This window comes from Anopheles marshallii, chromosome X, assembly GCF_943734725.1.
Source record: "Anopheles marshallii chromosome X, idAnoMarsDA_429_01, whole genome shotgun sequence".
Lineage (NCBI taxonomy): Eukaryota > Metazoa > Arthropoda > Insecta > Diptera > Culicidae > Anopheles > Anopheles marshallii.
This window is the reverse complement of record NC_071325.1, coordinates 12083820-12098242: the sequence shown is the minus strand read 5'-3', so window position 1 is coordinate 12098242 and position 14423 is coordinate 12083820. Positions and strand designations below refer to the sequence as shown.

General features: G+C 45.4%; 2 protein-coding genes across 2 annotated transcripts in view; one reads left to right on the top strand and one right to left on the bottom strand.

Annotated features, from left to right (window-relative positions):
* Positions 1 to 344: 344 nt before the first annotated feature.
* Positions 345 to 1824, bottom strand: LOC128713140 (uncharacterized). Its single transcript, XM_053808004.1, has 4 exons — positions 1722 to 1824; positions 952 to 1651; positions 675 to 876; positions 345 to 593 (listed from the first exon to the last, which is right to left on the bottom strand). The coding sequence occupies exons 1-4, from the start codon at positions 1822 to 1824 to the stop codon at positions 345 to 347; spliced, it is 1254 nt and encodes a 417-aa protein (XP_053663979.1).
* A 5734-nt stretch (positions 1825 to 7558) lies between these two features.
* The window catches only part of LOC128712731 (netrin-B-like), a 58286-nt gene continuing 51421 nt past the window's right edge, over positions 7559 to 14423 (top strand). The window contains exon 1 of the mRNA XM_053807610.1: positions 7559 to 8765. Within this exon, the coding sequence (XP_053663585.1) occupies positions 7559 to 8765 (1207 nt within the window). The remainder of the gene's footprint in view (positions 8766 to 14423) is intronic.

Genomic DNA, 14423 nt, shown 5'->3' with positions numbered 1-14423 from the left:
ATGTTGTTCATAAAGTTTTTCAATAATTAATTTTATTTCAACTAAAAACATTAGTACAGTTTCAATTAAAGTTTGTTTAAAATTGTATTACAGTACAGTTAAAAAAAATGTGCGTCCTCGTCTTCCTAGGATCTTCTAGTTGATCTAGCAAGTATTTATGAGTACAGTAGAAACATAGCTAGTTTGTGTGGACTATCTTTGCAACAGCTTCAGTCGTCAACTATAGATATGTTTTCGCGTTGTTTAGTATTTTTGAAACTGAATAGAATGAACCTGAACCCCTCAAAACCTCAACAGCTAGGAAAACGCACAATAACTTTCTTTTCCGGTTTTAGCTATTCGATTTAACGATTCAGCTTTCGTAGTTCGATTAGAAACATCATCACCGAGTAGCTTGTCTTGAACATATTTCCAAAGGTTTCCCACGACACCTCGACGATATCACTTCCGTGAAAGGATAGACTTTGCTGTGAGGCGAGCAGTACAATGCTTACTGTAATGCGAAACTGGCGCAGTAAATCTTGCTGATGCTTGCCGCGTTGCAACCAGGCTGGCCAGTCATCGTTGTAAAGCGTCCAGCCGATACGTTTGTTCTGCTGCCACAAGAAAAGGAGAGTATAGCGGGGTTGGAAGTGGAATAGTTGGTTATCGATCAGTAAACAAAGTATCAGTACCGTAGCTTGGAGATCTTCCACGAGCTTGCAGCAGTAGTACCACTCCAAGACAAGCAGGGCAGAAAAGGTGAGCACCGACAGCGAGACAAAGTCTAGCCCGTGGTACGAGATGAAGAAGGTATCGATGGCGAGTGACAGGAGTGTGGTGTAGTACTGCACGGTAATGGAGAAACTGTGCACCCGGTTCACTTCTCGAATGTGTCTAGAACAACAGGTAATTAGAGCAAATGAATGTTGGATGCCCAACAACGTCACTAATCACTTCAGCGTTACGTACTTCACAACCTCACAGTGTCCCCGTACACATTTACCAAGCTCGGCGTTAAATGTTTGCCACAGTAAGCATTGCTTAAGGCCATCCTTAATCGGTACTTCCCGCACCTGTTCTGCCACGCGCTTCAGCAACCCATCGAAGGCAAACTCCACCAGCAGAAACTCCGCGTGTAGCGCAGTGAGCATCGTGTGCATGCTGAGAAAGTTCGCAATGAACGCGCCAAGCCCGTTCAGCGTCATCGGATGCATGATGATCTGTAGCGTCCAGCCGAGTGCGGGATTCGTTTGCATCAGATAGTTGGGCATGCAGAATATCTCGTGCCACTGTAGACCAGTCGCTTCGTAAATGCAAAAGTTCGTCAACCCGTATACCATCATTACGAGTATCAGGATATTGTTCGTGCGGAATGCGCGCTGTCTCAGCTCGCGGGCTTTAGCATGTCCGGGCAGGAAACGCTTGCAGTTGATGTAGTTACGCACGGGTTCCAGTTGATTGTAGCTCAGCAGAAACAGTACATTGCGTAGCACAATACTGGTAAGGGCGAACTGACCGCAAAGCAAACTCAGTGTCAGCGTGGTGTTGTGTTCGATGTACGCCACAATCCACGTTCGATACAGCCAGATGGCGCATTGCGTGGGCAGCTGCAGCTGATAGAGCAGGAACAACGCTCGCAACCAGGGACGGTTAGTTTTCAGCCGTACTCCTGGAAGGAGAAGTTCGCGTTGGTAATAAGCGTTTTCAAGGCGGTACCTTGAGGAATGATGCCGACTTACCATTGAAGATGTACTGCCAGTTGAGAAGCATAAAGAAGTCACTGTCTGCCCGGAGATCCAGAATGGGCGATAGCTTCTGCCGAAAGTAGATCCAAAGCGACATTGCTAGAAACGGAGAACCAGCTCGGGGCGAGCACCTGGCACCAATGAGGACGGCTGCTGAGGATATTGATTTCTTATATAGGAGGGAAGCTCATACATAGTTAATTAAAAACGGTGAAGAAGGTGCCGAATTTCTAGACGAACTTTATTTGGTGGGAATTTGAAATTGTGGGGTGCAAAGTTTGTTGGTAAAGTAGTTTTTACTTGGGTGGCATGTTTTCACACAAGCTCTAGATAATAATGGGATGACACAAAGGAGGCATGTACTTCTTTGTTTGTTTGTTTGTTTGTTTGTTTGTTTGTTGGAGATAAGGAATTGAGGAATCAATTATACTTCATCTACTTATGCTACTTCCCAGAATGCCACACTAATTTATGCACACTCAGCAACGTTTTTAATGGTAGTTATGTTTTTTTTCGGTGACAGTGACTACTAGCTTGTGAAATCACAAAACCTCTGTTGGTAATGAATATTCAACCCGAGCTGCAGTGATCGAACGAATGAGGATAAATCAACATGCACGGCCATCCGTGTTTTACTTCGGGCAAGCATGTAATTTACCGTGATCGATGAACAGAGTCGGCCGTTTGCAAATGAACTCAACACTTTTTTTATGGGTTTTGCAATAATGCCACAATGAAGACTTTAATTTATAATCTTCCTTGCGAAACCACCGCACGGCGGAGACGCGTTCCGATGCGGATCGATCCATACGGCGATTAATTGCCACCACGAATCGAGCCGTGCAATTGGTTGTGGAGGGCTATTTTAATTGCAGCAAATGTTTGCTGCGGCAGTGCGCGCTTGAATAATGAAGTCATAAAAGTGTTAGCGAGCGCGAGGGTTGTATCGCATCATCTGCCCACTCGGCCGGGTTCATTTCCTGCTGCTGCGTGAAACTTTCTTTGTTGTCACGGCGCTGGCCACATTATTCACATTCGCTCGGCTTGAAAAGGATGGAATTTGTGTTTTTCTTCCTGTTTTAAATTGTTAATAAATGTTAGCAGATTTAATGAGTGGTTAGCAGGGAGATTAGTTTGCTCGCGATTAATTCAAAGCAATAAACGTATCAACGATAGACAAGGAAGTAACGAGTGTGAAATTGTTTGTCCATGTTTATGACGAGTGTTACCTTGCTTAGAATAGTTCATATGTCTGGCAGCGGCAAAAGCACAATTCATTAGCATTGAAATTGTATGAATGCATGGAGTTGAGTTTAGTAACAGCACGTTAAATAGATGTAAAGTATGGCACATCTACATATCAAGGTTTTAAATTGTGTTGTTGAGAAATATTGAATGTTTCAGATACACGGTCGTTTGATATTTATGATTTAAAAAAAAAAAAAACATTTTTCTAGAATGATTCATTCCAACGCAGAAAAACTTACTAGATTAATGCTCATCTAAGAAGGACCAGGAAGGACAGGAGTTAGTGAAGAGGTCGTTACAAATATGTTGGAATTAGTCGATGAAATAATACAGCGTTGGCACATCTATCGAACTTAAAATCTATTCACAACTGATTCATTTCAATTTAATGAAGTTTGAGAAGATTTGCGATTCATTTATCAAACATTATATGATTTATTCAAAATAAATCATGTAATGGATATTAATAATTTCTAGTGTAGGATGGATACAATAAAAGTAGTGAACTGATTTTTAATATGCTTCCTGTTTTACTTGCCTGTGGATTATAGATGAGAATAATCACTCTTTTCGGTGATTTGAATCAGAGTCAAAGAGTGGGTTTGAGGATTTGAAACATCACTCACTCTTTTGAGAATCATTAACGAATACTACACTGCATTAATGTTTTTACCACTCTTTTCCGTTTATACTCACTCACTCTTACTTTGTGTACCGACTAGAAACTCACTCAGGAGTGAGTAAAACTGTTTTATCACTCTTTGGATTATAATCACTCTGTAAGCGTGAGTAAAACATTATTATCACTCTTTTGGGATAGTAATCACTGAGCATGAGTGAGAGAACGGGTGTTGTTATTCTTTTTGGATTGTATTCACGGCCCGTTAGAGGATTTCGGAATGGGAAGAGTGATTATAATCCAAAGAGTGATAAAAGAGTTTTACTCACTCCTGAGTGAGTCTCTAATCGGCACAAAGAGTGAGAGAGACAGTATAAACGAAAAAGAGTGGTAAATGGAGTGATTAAAATTTTTCATGCTGAGTAATATTCATTCACTCTCTTGCAGGTTTTAACTCACTCAATCACCCTTTCTCTGTGCGCACATCTCTACTGTGGATATTATAAAAAATTGCTTCCTCAACCTTAATTAGATCTGAAGCACGATGTAGTCGGATGTGATACTGAAAATGATGAACATCGTATGACAAGTTATGTCTCAAAGTCTTTGTAATAATAGATGTGGCATCTAACACTTCACCATTAGTTTCAAAAGATTCTAACTGTCCACTGAAACTGATAATGCTCAACATATTCATCTAACGTAGTATCTACGTTCTAGGTTCGTCTAAATTAGACATCTTCAACTTCTGAGACATATTCGCTGATTACTTATATAGGTTCGTCTAAATTAGACATCTTCAACTTTTGAGATATATTCACTGAATACTTATATAGGTTCGTCTAAATTAGACATCTTCAACTTTTGAGATATATTCGCTTATTACTTATATAGGTTCGTCTAAATTAGACATCTTCAACTTCTGAGATATATTCGCTTATTACTTATATAGGTTCGTCTAAATTAGACATCTTCAACCTCTGAGATATATTCGCTGATTACTTATATAGGTTCGTCTAAATTAGACATCTTCAACTTTTGAGATATATTCGCTGATTACTTATATAGGTTCGTCTAAATTAGACATCTTCAACTTTTGAGATATATTCACTGAATACTTATATAGGTTCGTCTAAATTAGACATCTTCAACTTTTGAGATATATTCGCTTATTACTTATATAGGTTCGTCTAAATTAGACATCTTCAACTTCTGAGATATATTCGCTTATTACTTATATAGGTTCGTCTAAATTAGACATCTTCAACCTCTGAGATATATTCGCTGATTACTTATATAGGTTCATCTAAATTAGACATCTTCAACTTTTGAGATATATTCGCTGATTACTTATATAGGTTCGTCTAAATTAGACATCTTCAACTTCTGAAATATATTCGCTGGTATAGGCCAAAGATGAGACAATATAAAAAATGAGCTGTAACTATCTTATAACTACCTTAATCTCCTGACACATATGCAAACCATGCACCAAACATTCTCCATGATCGACACTGGTGACGAAATTATTGCCAATCGAGTTTCGGTTTCATTATCCATTTTACTACCGGCCATCAACTCCGCTCAACCGCTCACGAGCTAAATCACGATCTCGGTCTGAAAAGGTCTGTCACTCGGCCGCACTGCATGCAGAATTAGTAATCGAAGTGATCGCGGCGGTTTTGCTTATTGTTTCTGTATCTTTTAACGAACGAGAAAACCGCCGGTTCTGATCATGTGGGACCACTCGTTACCGTGATGGCGGTAGCACGATTTTTTGTTTTTCGCCTCCAATGAACCAAGTACGACTACCCGCAGCCTGCAAACAGCGAAATGTGGCTTTAGTGATGAAAGTCACGCATTGTCACGGTGACCTGATTTGGCCGGATAGGTTGGAAGGATTTTAAGCACACAAGTGACACACATGTCACTGCGTGTGTGTGTGTGGGTGTGTGAGTATGTTTGTGTTACAAATGAAGGACATTGTCCCTTGGCAGGGCAGACTTTATGCGGGATGATGCCATATTTATGTGACATGCTTCAGATTTGGCCTTTAAATTTTGCCTCGAACTCAATTTAGATGCTGCGGCTTCGTGGCAATATCTAAAATTATCTAAGCAATTTGTTAGGCTAAATTCGTATAACTCTCAACTTTCAACTAATTTAAAATAAGAAAATAAAAAAAAATCATTGAAGAAACAAGAAGTAAATTTTTAAAATAAGTTTGAAATAATCTCGAATCAGTAGAAGTAGTGAAAAACTGAAAGAAAACTAAACAAAATTCTATCAAATTTCACATATTTAGTAGCGCTAGAAGAAATGTTTGTGCCTCGAAAGTTTACAGTGTAGCAAATCTCTTTTTCTGTCCGATGAGTTCGTTGAGCATGGAGGGGAAAAACCATCGGTCCGCCACGAGTCGCGAACCAATCGCAGCACGCACTCGGCCAACAGCAACCCTTCGGCAAGGCAGTGAGTGCCCCCGGTTAAACCAATCCGAAGAAGACGGTTGACAAACGATTGCACGCACAAAGCGCGGAATCGTGCTCGCAGCTCTCCGCCACACTTCGTTGGCGGTAACTCATTTTCCCGCCTCAACCTGCACTCGTGAAGCAGCATAAAACTGCGTATCACCTGTCCTGCTCGCGCGGTATAGCCATCTCAGCTGCACTCAGCAGCTTCGTGTACCGTACGGTTGGGTTTTGTGTCTGGCTTTTCCACTCTGAGCAGATTTTTCCGGCACGGTTGGGTGTCGGGCACTCACTCTCGCGTTGTGCACCCGCGCGGGCAGGCGACGGCGCTGTTGCTTCGGCTTTGGTGCCGGGTGCCGAGATTTTGAGAGCCACGCTAGTGGCTGGTCGGAACCGACTAGAGTGGCTGCGAGGATACGGTGGCCACCGCGGGTCGTTCAGTTGAATCTGTGTTTCACGACCGTGCGGATTGTTGGACGTTCGTCCGCTGTTAGTTTTCTGTGCCGTTTTCTACCCCGTACGCGCCACACGCTTCGCGGGTCGAGTGTTGTTCGAGTGTTGTGTGTGTGTGTGTGTGTGGTGCAGTGGAGCAACAGTGTCCAACCGTGTATATTCAAGCGGTACCGGAACGTTCGAAAGGGGAATTCTGAAGGGGGTGGTGAGAACGGGAGAATTTTTTTTTGTTTCGTCCAAAACGTCCTTATAACCTGAACCGTTTGGGGATCCCGGCTATCCCCCTAGAGGAGGCAAAAGTACGCGCGCGCGTGTGTGTGGTGTGTTTGTTTTGGTTAGTAGCACCGTCTGCCATTGTTCCGCTGCGGAGAGGGCTTTTCATTTTGTTGCACTTTAATAGGCTATTCAGGGCTGCCGGGCCACGTTTAAGGTCCCACTTTGGCGTTGAGGCTGGTGTAGTTTAGCAAAGTGCATCTTCGGGTGGTGTGTGTGTGTGTGTCCATTCGGACGGAAGTGACTGGAACTCGGGGCCTCTACAATCAACACCGTACGCTACTATCAACGCGCAGTTTGAGATGGTACAGCACCTCTTGGAACAATGAGCTGGGAAATTGGCAGCCATTGAAGATATTTGTGCCCGCGACGAATGTCGGGAGGCGTTTTGTGGAAGTTGTACGCAACTTCAATTTGAGGCTTGAAGAAGGAGTTGCTAAAGGTACTGTCAATTTTTTGCCAGGACATGCCTGTCTAGATATTCTTTTACCGTAGACTTGCATAAGGACGAGTTGGAAAACACTCTGCAATTATTTTGTCTATGTTGGAGATTAACAATTTTAGTCAACAGGAGTTTCTAGCTGTTCTTTAGTTTTCGAGGGCTCTGAATCGATTGGATGGCCCTAGATGACGGAAATTTCTCTCGTAGGTTTTATTGCAGTTTTGCCGATCAATTTTAACCCCGAAGGAGGGTCGCTAGTGGTGTTGCGCGTGCTACGCCCCACGCGGAAGGGCGTCGTGGTGAAGTGTGCAGTGCGGTGTGGTGCGACATGCGACCTACAACGATGATGGTGCCCGGTGGAAGTCCGTGGCGGTGTGCGATACTCCTGACACTACTGTTGGCCGGCGAAGGGTGGGCCGTACACCGGGGCCAATATCCGCGCAGCTTTCCGGTCCACCCGGCAAACGACCCGTGCAATGACGAGGATCGTCCGCTCCGTTGCATGCCGGACTTTGTGAACGCGGCGTTCGGCGTACCGATCGAGGCGTCGTCGACGTGCGGCCAGGGCAAACCGGCCCGGTTTTGCGATTTGAAGGAATCGGCCGACGGTGGGCTGATGGGTGGCCGGTCCGGGATGGTGGAGTCAACCTGCGAGATCTGTGACGAGGCGGACGCGACCAAGCGCTACTCCGCCCTTGCCCTGACCGATGTGCATAACACGAACAATGTGACCTGCTGGCGGTCGGAACCGCGCAGCGGCACGCTGGACGCTGGTCCAGACAACGTGACGCTAACGCTTTCGCTCGGCAAAAAGTTCGAGCTGACGTACGTGAGCCTGACGTTCTGCCCGCACGCGATCCGGCCGGACTCGATGGCGATCTACAAGAGCGCGGACTATGGCAAGAATTGGCTGCCGTTCCAGTTTTACAGCTCCCAGTGCCGGAAGCTGTACGGCCGCCCGACGAAGGCGACGATTTCGCCCAGCAACGAACAGGAGGCACGCTGCGTAGATCACAACCGCTACAGCGTGGATGTTGTGCAAGGGTCCCGGATCGCGTTCAGCACCCTGGAGGGACGCCCGTCTGCGCCCGATTTCGACAACTCCGTCATCCTGCAGGATTGGGTAACCGCCACCGACATCCGCGTCATCTTCCATCGGCTCCAGCCGGCGAGTGGTGGTGGTGGTGGTGGCGGCGGGTCGTCCTCCCTCACGAAATCGCAATCAACCGAGCTGCTCGGCGGCGGCAAGTTTGGCGGCGTGCCCAAGAAGGCATCCGACTTCCTGTCCCATCCGCGGGACATCGGCACCCAGGGCGTTGGTTCCGGCGTGCTGACGTACGCGCTGTCCGACTTTGCCGTCGGTGGACGGTGCAAGTGCAACGGGCACGCGTCCCGGTGCGTGAAGGGTGCGGACGAGAAGCTCGAGTGCGATTGCAAGCACAACACCGCCGGCCGAGACTGCGAACGCTGCAAACCGTTCTACTTCGATCGGCCCTGGGGCCGCGGTACGATGCGCGACGCGAACGAATGCAAAGGTAAGTGGCACTGGGCCGATTCGTCTCAAATGTCCCATTCGACATCAGTAAGTTTGGGTGAGTCCTCGGAGAACCTTACAAAGTCTGCAAGTGAATGGTTTTTTTTTGGGAGGCTATTCTGATGAACGTATTGGGGGTAGGTTTTAGATGCCTCCATTTTGCGAGTTGCACTTGGTTGAAATGCAATAACAAAAACTCCATCCAGGTTCGGGAGAGTGGACAGGGTTTTCATCCCTAGTGAGCAAGAATTCAATTTCGCCTTGAAAGCTTCCATCCATTCCACTTAATATAGACAGGGCAGGACCACCTCGCCCACACCAACGCTTACCTTTGGGTCTAAGTTGAAGTTTGCCAAAGCGACCTGAAACTGTTTTCGTATTTTTGTTTTTCTTCGCTTCGGTGCTTTGCTTTTTCTTCCGGGGCTAGTCGGAAGTTTGCAGCCCGGGGTGATGGGTTGAAAGCAACAAGAAAAATGGATTCTGTTTCTGTCCTGTTTGGTTTTTTTTTCTTCTTTGTTGGCCCTGCATGCACCTAGCAGCGTGGAAGGATGGCGAATGGGCACACCAGATAAGGAGCGGTGCCACGGGCGAGCTACGTGGAAAGCGGACGTAAAACGAACTTTGTGTCCTGTGGACAAAAAAGAAAAGGTTGGTTACCGTTGGTGGAACGGAGAGCCACCGAAGGGCCGGTTGCATTGGTGTACCAGCGATGGGCGAAAAAGTTCACCGTCTGCCAAGCAGCCAACGTTGGTTTGGGCCGTGTCCTAGGATAAATATTTATGCTTGGCGTGTTGTTTCTTCCGTCGCTGTACGGCCTCGATGGCCTCCGGGCGCAATTGCTGCAGGATACTCTTGGGCGTCTTGTGTTGTGCGCGTGTGTCTCAACGATATGATTCTTCATCATCGTAGAACTTGATTATTTCACTCTGTTTCGAGCGTAATTGAAAATAAGTCGCAAAACCTTGTTGGGTTGCTGGAATGGGAAGGGAAGTGTATAGAGCTCGGGACGAATCATCTTGTGCGTGCGTGTACTTGTTGTTCCACAAGGAAGTTTCATGTTTCTGACGATTGGATACAAGTGTACAGTGTCAACCTTTTTTTTTGCTCGCCTAACCCAAAAGTACCCTGCATATGAGCTGACTTTTCAGTCATCGATATGATCCCATGTTTGTCTTTTCTATCCAAAAGTACAAAAAAAAAACTCCATCGTTTCATCTCCATTTGACCTGAATGTGATGCAACTCTTAGGCAGGATGGTTCACAATCGATCGGACAGCTTCGAGCGGGTGAAATAAATAACTTATGTGTCCCCGGGACGTGACACTTCCACCGAGGCTCTCGCTCGCCAAACGGTTTCGTCACAGGATCACACGGCGACGGGATGGCTGGGCCGTCTGCACTAAACTGTCCCGTCCTCGGAAATTCTACCCCAAACGGCACACATACAAGGTTTGCGTTGCCTGCCCAGCTTCCAAACGGACCCAAAAAACTTCTGCACACGATCGAGACCACCGGTCGACTACCACTTTCGATCCATTGTTGCTTTTCTCCGGGTTGCCGTTTTCCTTTTTTTCCAGTTTCATATTCCCGTTTTCCCGGTGTGGCGGTGTGCAACCCGAACCGTAAAGGGAACCATTCGTTCCGAACACTCCTCTTTCGCACCCCGTCCTAGTTTGCCGTGTGTGTGTGTGTTTGAACGGATCGAAATTTCCCTTTAGGATGTGTGGGTGAGTGTGTTTGTGTTGCTGTTGCGCTTTCCAAAAAGGGATTACTGTTCGCAGCAGGCGGCCTTCGGCGCGGTCCCGGTAACCAGACGCGGTCGGGTCGGAAAGGACGGAAAGGATAGACTTGTCGTCGATTCTTCCACGCGACACGGATGACTGCACGTGATGGGTTTGGTAAATATGGCCGGGCACTGTCTCGCTTGTGCTGTTTTTTTTCTTTCTTTGAGGATAACTTTGCATTCGCCTGCTGCAGGGTTGTCCAACCTGGTTAGGGTAAAGTGGTGTAAAATCGGTGGTTCTTACAGCAAAATCTTTATCTCACACAACATATCTGAAATAGAGTCCTAATTGAATTGCGAGACAGTTCTTACATTACGTATATTGAAAAGAAGGCAAGAAATTCTAAAAAAAAAAAATTGAAAGAACTGAATATTGTAAAGAAAGATTAAATTAAAAAAAAACAAGACAACCCCCAATAATCCAAAAAAAAAAAACATTGAGCAATTTGACACAACTTCCATACGCTGGATACGTTTTCATTCCGGGAAACCTTGAAAATCGATGTGGATGGTTTAGGAACAGGAAGAAAAGCATAAAGCAATCGCATCTCCCGAGCCCAATTTCGGTCCGCTTTGCACACTGTCCACACCAACCATTCGCAACCAACGAACAGCAACAGTCCTGCCCCATTCGATTGCGGCCCAAAACAATCCACCCCTTCCAGGGACGGTATCGAACCGGGTCGTGCGAGATGGATGGGATAAATTTTCTGCCAGAATAACCCTCGTGGTTCCGTCCGCCGCCGCCATCTTCTGCTTGCCGGTGTGCGCGGTTCGGCTGCTTCTGCCTATTTTTGCAGCTGTGTGTCGTGTGTGCTCCATTGCTGGCTCGTTGCAACACGCGCTGCAGCACGCACCGTGCGCAGGGACGGAATCAAAAACCCCCCTGGTAATCCCGGTAAGCCCGGGGTACGGTGGATAGAATAAAGCAACACAGCAACAATCCTTCCGAAGCCTCAGGGTCCTTGAGCTGGACGAGTGGCACCGTACCGCTCGAGTGGTTGCTTTCCGGTGCCTGATGCTCTTGTCTGCTTGATGTCTTTATCGCCTCGGTACGGTACGGAGGCTTTCGGTGGTTTGAAGTGGAAGATTAGAGATATCCTTGTTTTCGTATATCGGTTCGGTGTATTTTCGGGTTTGATTTTCGCATGGCGTTGCACGCTTGCACCCGCGTCGCATGTGCGATTAGCCCACTGCGGCTGCACAAATAGATGGGTTAAGGTTTTCCTCTCAGTCAATGCCATCCTTTTCCGCTTCATCTTCCACACATCCCTTTCGCGTGTGCACCGAACAAAAAAAAATCGAATTATATACCGGCGGGGGTACGACCATTCAGGCAGCTGGCAGCCCTCAAATGTCCGATGCTCGTTTGTTTGGCGCGGCGAAGAAATTGAGGAAGCGATCCGCTTAATAGGTTGCATTTATATTCATTAACCTTACGCGCACCGTTAAGACCCCCGGTGGACATTAACCATTCCTGCCAGCCGCACAGCAGACTGGAAGGCATCCCGCGGTGCCTAGGCCCGTGGCGGGTCTCCGCACCACCAGCAAAGCACACCGAACGTCCGTAGGTGCGTACTTTGTGGTTGGCAGCGATATAAAAAACAAACGAAAACAAAAATCTTTGCAAATTTAATGACGCTCGACGCGAAACTACTTGTCACTTTGTGCGGGAAGTGTTACGTCGTCGGTAAAGGTCACTTGCTGCTGGGCGATCGACTCCACCAAGGATGTAAGGGATTTGCAGCTTAAGAATGTTTCACGGGTGGTCTGTATTTATGTTGATGCTTTTTTTTCTTTGCTATATTACAGAAAATGTATCAAGTTTTCCGTTCCATTCCGGTCGCTATGGGTTCTAGAAATATCCAATAATACTTAATTTTTGCTGGACATGTTTTTGAGGTACATCTGCATTATATAAACCCCTGCATAGTTTAGTTTAATGTTATATTATTATAATGATAAATTATTCTATTGCTATATTGCAGAAAATATATCAAGTTTTCCGTTCCATTGCGGTCGCTATGGATTCTAGATGTATCCAATAATACTTAATTTTTGTTGGACATGTTTTTGAGGTACATCTGCATTATATAAAACCCTGCATAATTTAGTTTAATGTTATATTATTACCAATAATGAATTGTGTCTTTGCCCATTTGATGGAATTTGATGGAATTTGATTTCCCCCCTCATAAAACCCTTCACAGATTCACGTTTTGCAATGCTCCTGAAACAATACACTTCCCGTCCAGGGATTTTGCCCGTATAGCAAGGAACTCAAATAAACTTCAACAAGGGTCGTGAATGTGAAGTGGTCTCTTTGCTGCTAGCGAATCGGCTAATCGGAACAAGTCTGTGACCGAGTGGTTTTGATTTCGATTGGAAATACGATTAAAGTTCTTTTGTTTGCTGCCAAGAAGAAAAAAAAAAAGCAGTTCGAAGACGAATACCCAACAGACCACGGCGGAACGTTCCTCAATATACTTCGTTAGGGAAAATTAATGAAATTATTATATTCGTTGAGCCATTTGCAATTCTTGTGAAGCTCTCGGCATTGTGCAGCTTTATGAACAAATTGCATTATTACCGACCTGCCTGGATGGGAAAGGAACCGTGTTGGTTTCGAATGTTGTCTTTCTACACGAAACGCTCCGAAGGTGACGTTGAAATCTGTGTAAATCTCTGTAAACCGTAGAGGGAACACCCTGCCGATTAGATAACGCACTATCGGCGGAAGGCTTTGACTGAGTCACCCTGGAATCGACCGTTCAATAGATGTATCACTGCGTCGAGGAGGTTTAGCCAATGAATGATATCTGTTGTCCATTGCTAGTACCGATACCGGAAGGGTAATATCGGTTAAACGATGCGTCCGCAACGTAGATAAGGCTGAAGCAAATAGTACCCATCAGGTCTTATGTGATTTTTTGTGAGCAAACAAGCGTGCAAGACTTACGTCACCGAAGACTTCAACGAAATCCCAAATTTCGAACCTGGGAATGGGTCTTGCGACACTTGTGCCGGTGCTGGTCAACTAATTTCACCCAAATATGACCACAACCACCGTGTTTCAATCTGGCACAGACGGCACTTGGTACTGTTGCTCAGCAGTTTGCTGTCGGATCGTCGGAGCGTAGATTAAAATCGAGATGCTAAAGTTTTCGTATTAAATCACAAATCCCCAGCACGATCGGCCTCGCTGGCACAGCATGGTGGACGACCGGTGTCTGCGGGCGTCTGCTGCACCTTGTCTTCCGACTGTTCGTTCCACATTCGGTGCGCTTTCCTGTTTATCTTCGCTTCGTTCCTCTGCCGAATGTCGTCTGGCACGCACTCGCAGGTTGCTGATGGTTCTAATCGGTCCTGCTGCCGGCTCATCGTATCCAATTCGCTTTGCACGTCGAAAGAGCACTGTGGACAAGAAGTTTCAAATTTTGTACATCAATTCTATATTTCAAGCAACATGTTTATTATTGTATCTTTACAATTAATTTCTGAAAAAGGGTTTTTAGGTTGCAGAAAATAAAACATGTCCCTACTTGTAACACGTTACACGTTACGGAAAACAAATCTGTGTTATATTTGTTTTACAGTCAATTCATATTATTAAAAATATTTTATTCAAATTTTCTAAAAAAATACTTTTTCTAATTTCAAGTATGAAGTAAATTGTAAATTGTAAATAAAAAATCATGATTAAGTTCAAACTGGGATTGTTCACTGTGTAGGAAAATCACTGTTGGGCGCGCTGCCATCATTCCGGCATCAAATGGCTGACGGTCGGCAACTTCTTCCTTTCACCGAGGGTCGTAATTTACACATTTTCAAATACATTAACATTAATAATGCTTGTTCGTTAACCGGAAAGACGAT

Bases quoted from the DNA above. Each gene is read 5' to 3' on its own strand.
- LOC128713140 (XM_053808004.1), bottom strand. From the start codon at position 1,824: ATGTCGCTTTGGATCTACTTTCGGCAGAAGCTATCGCCCATTCTGGAT. The intron at 877-951 runs GTACGTAACGCT...CTGTTGTTCTAG, and splicing joins GGACACTGTGAGGTTGTGAA to ACACATTCGAGAAGTGAACC. The intron at 594-674 runs GTACTGATACTT...TTGTGGCAGCAG, and splicing joins TGGAAGATCTCCAAGCTACG to AACAAACGTATCGGCTGGAC.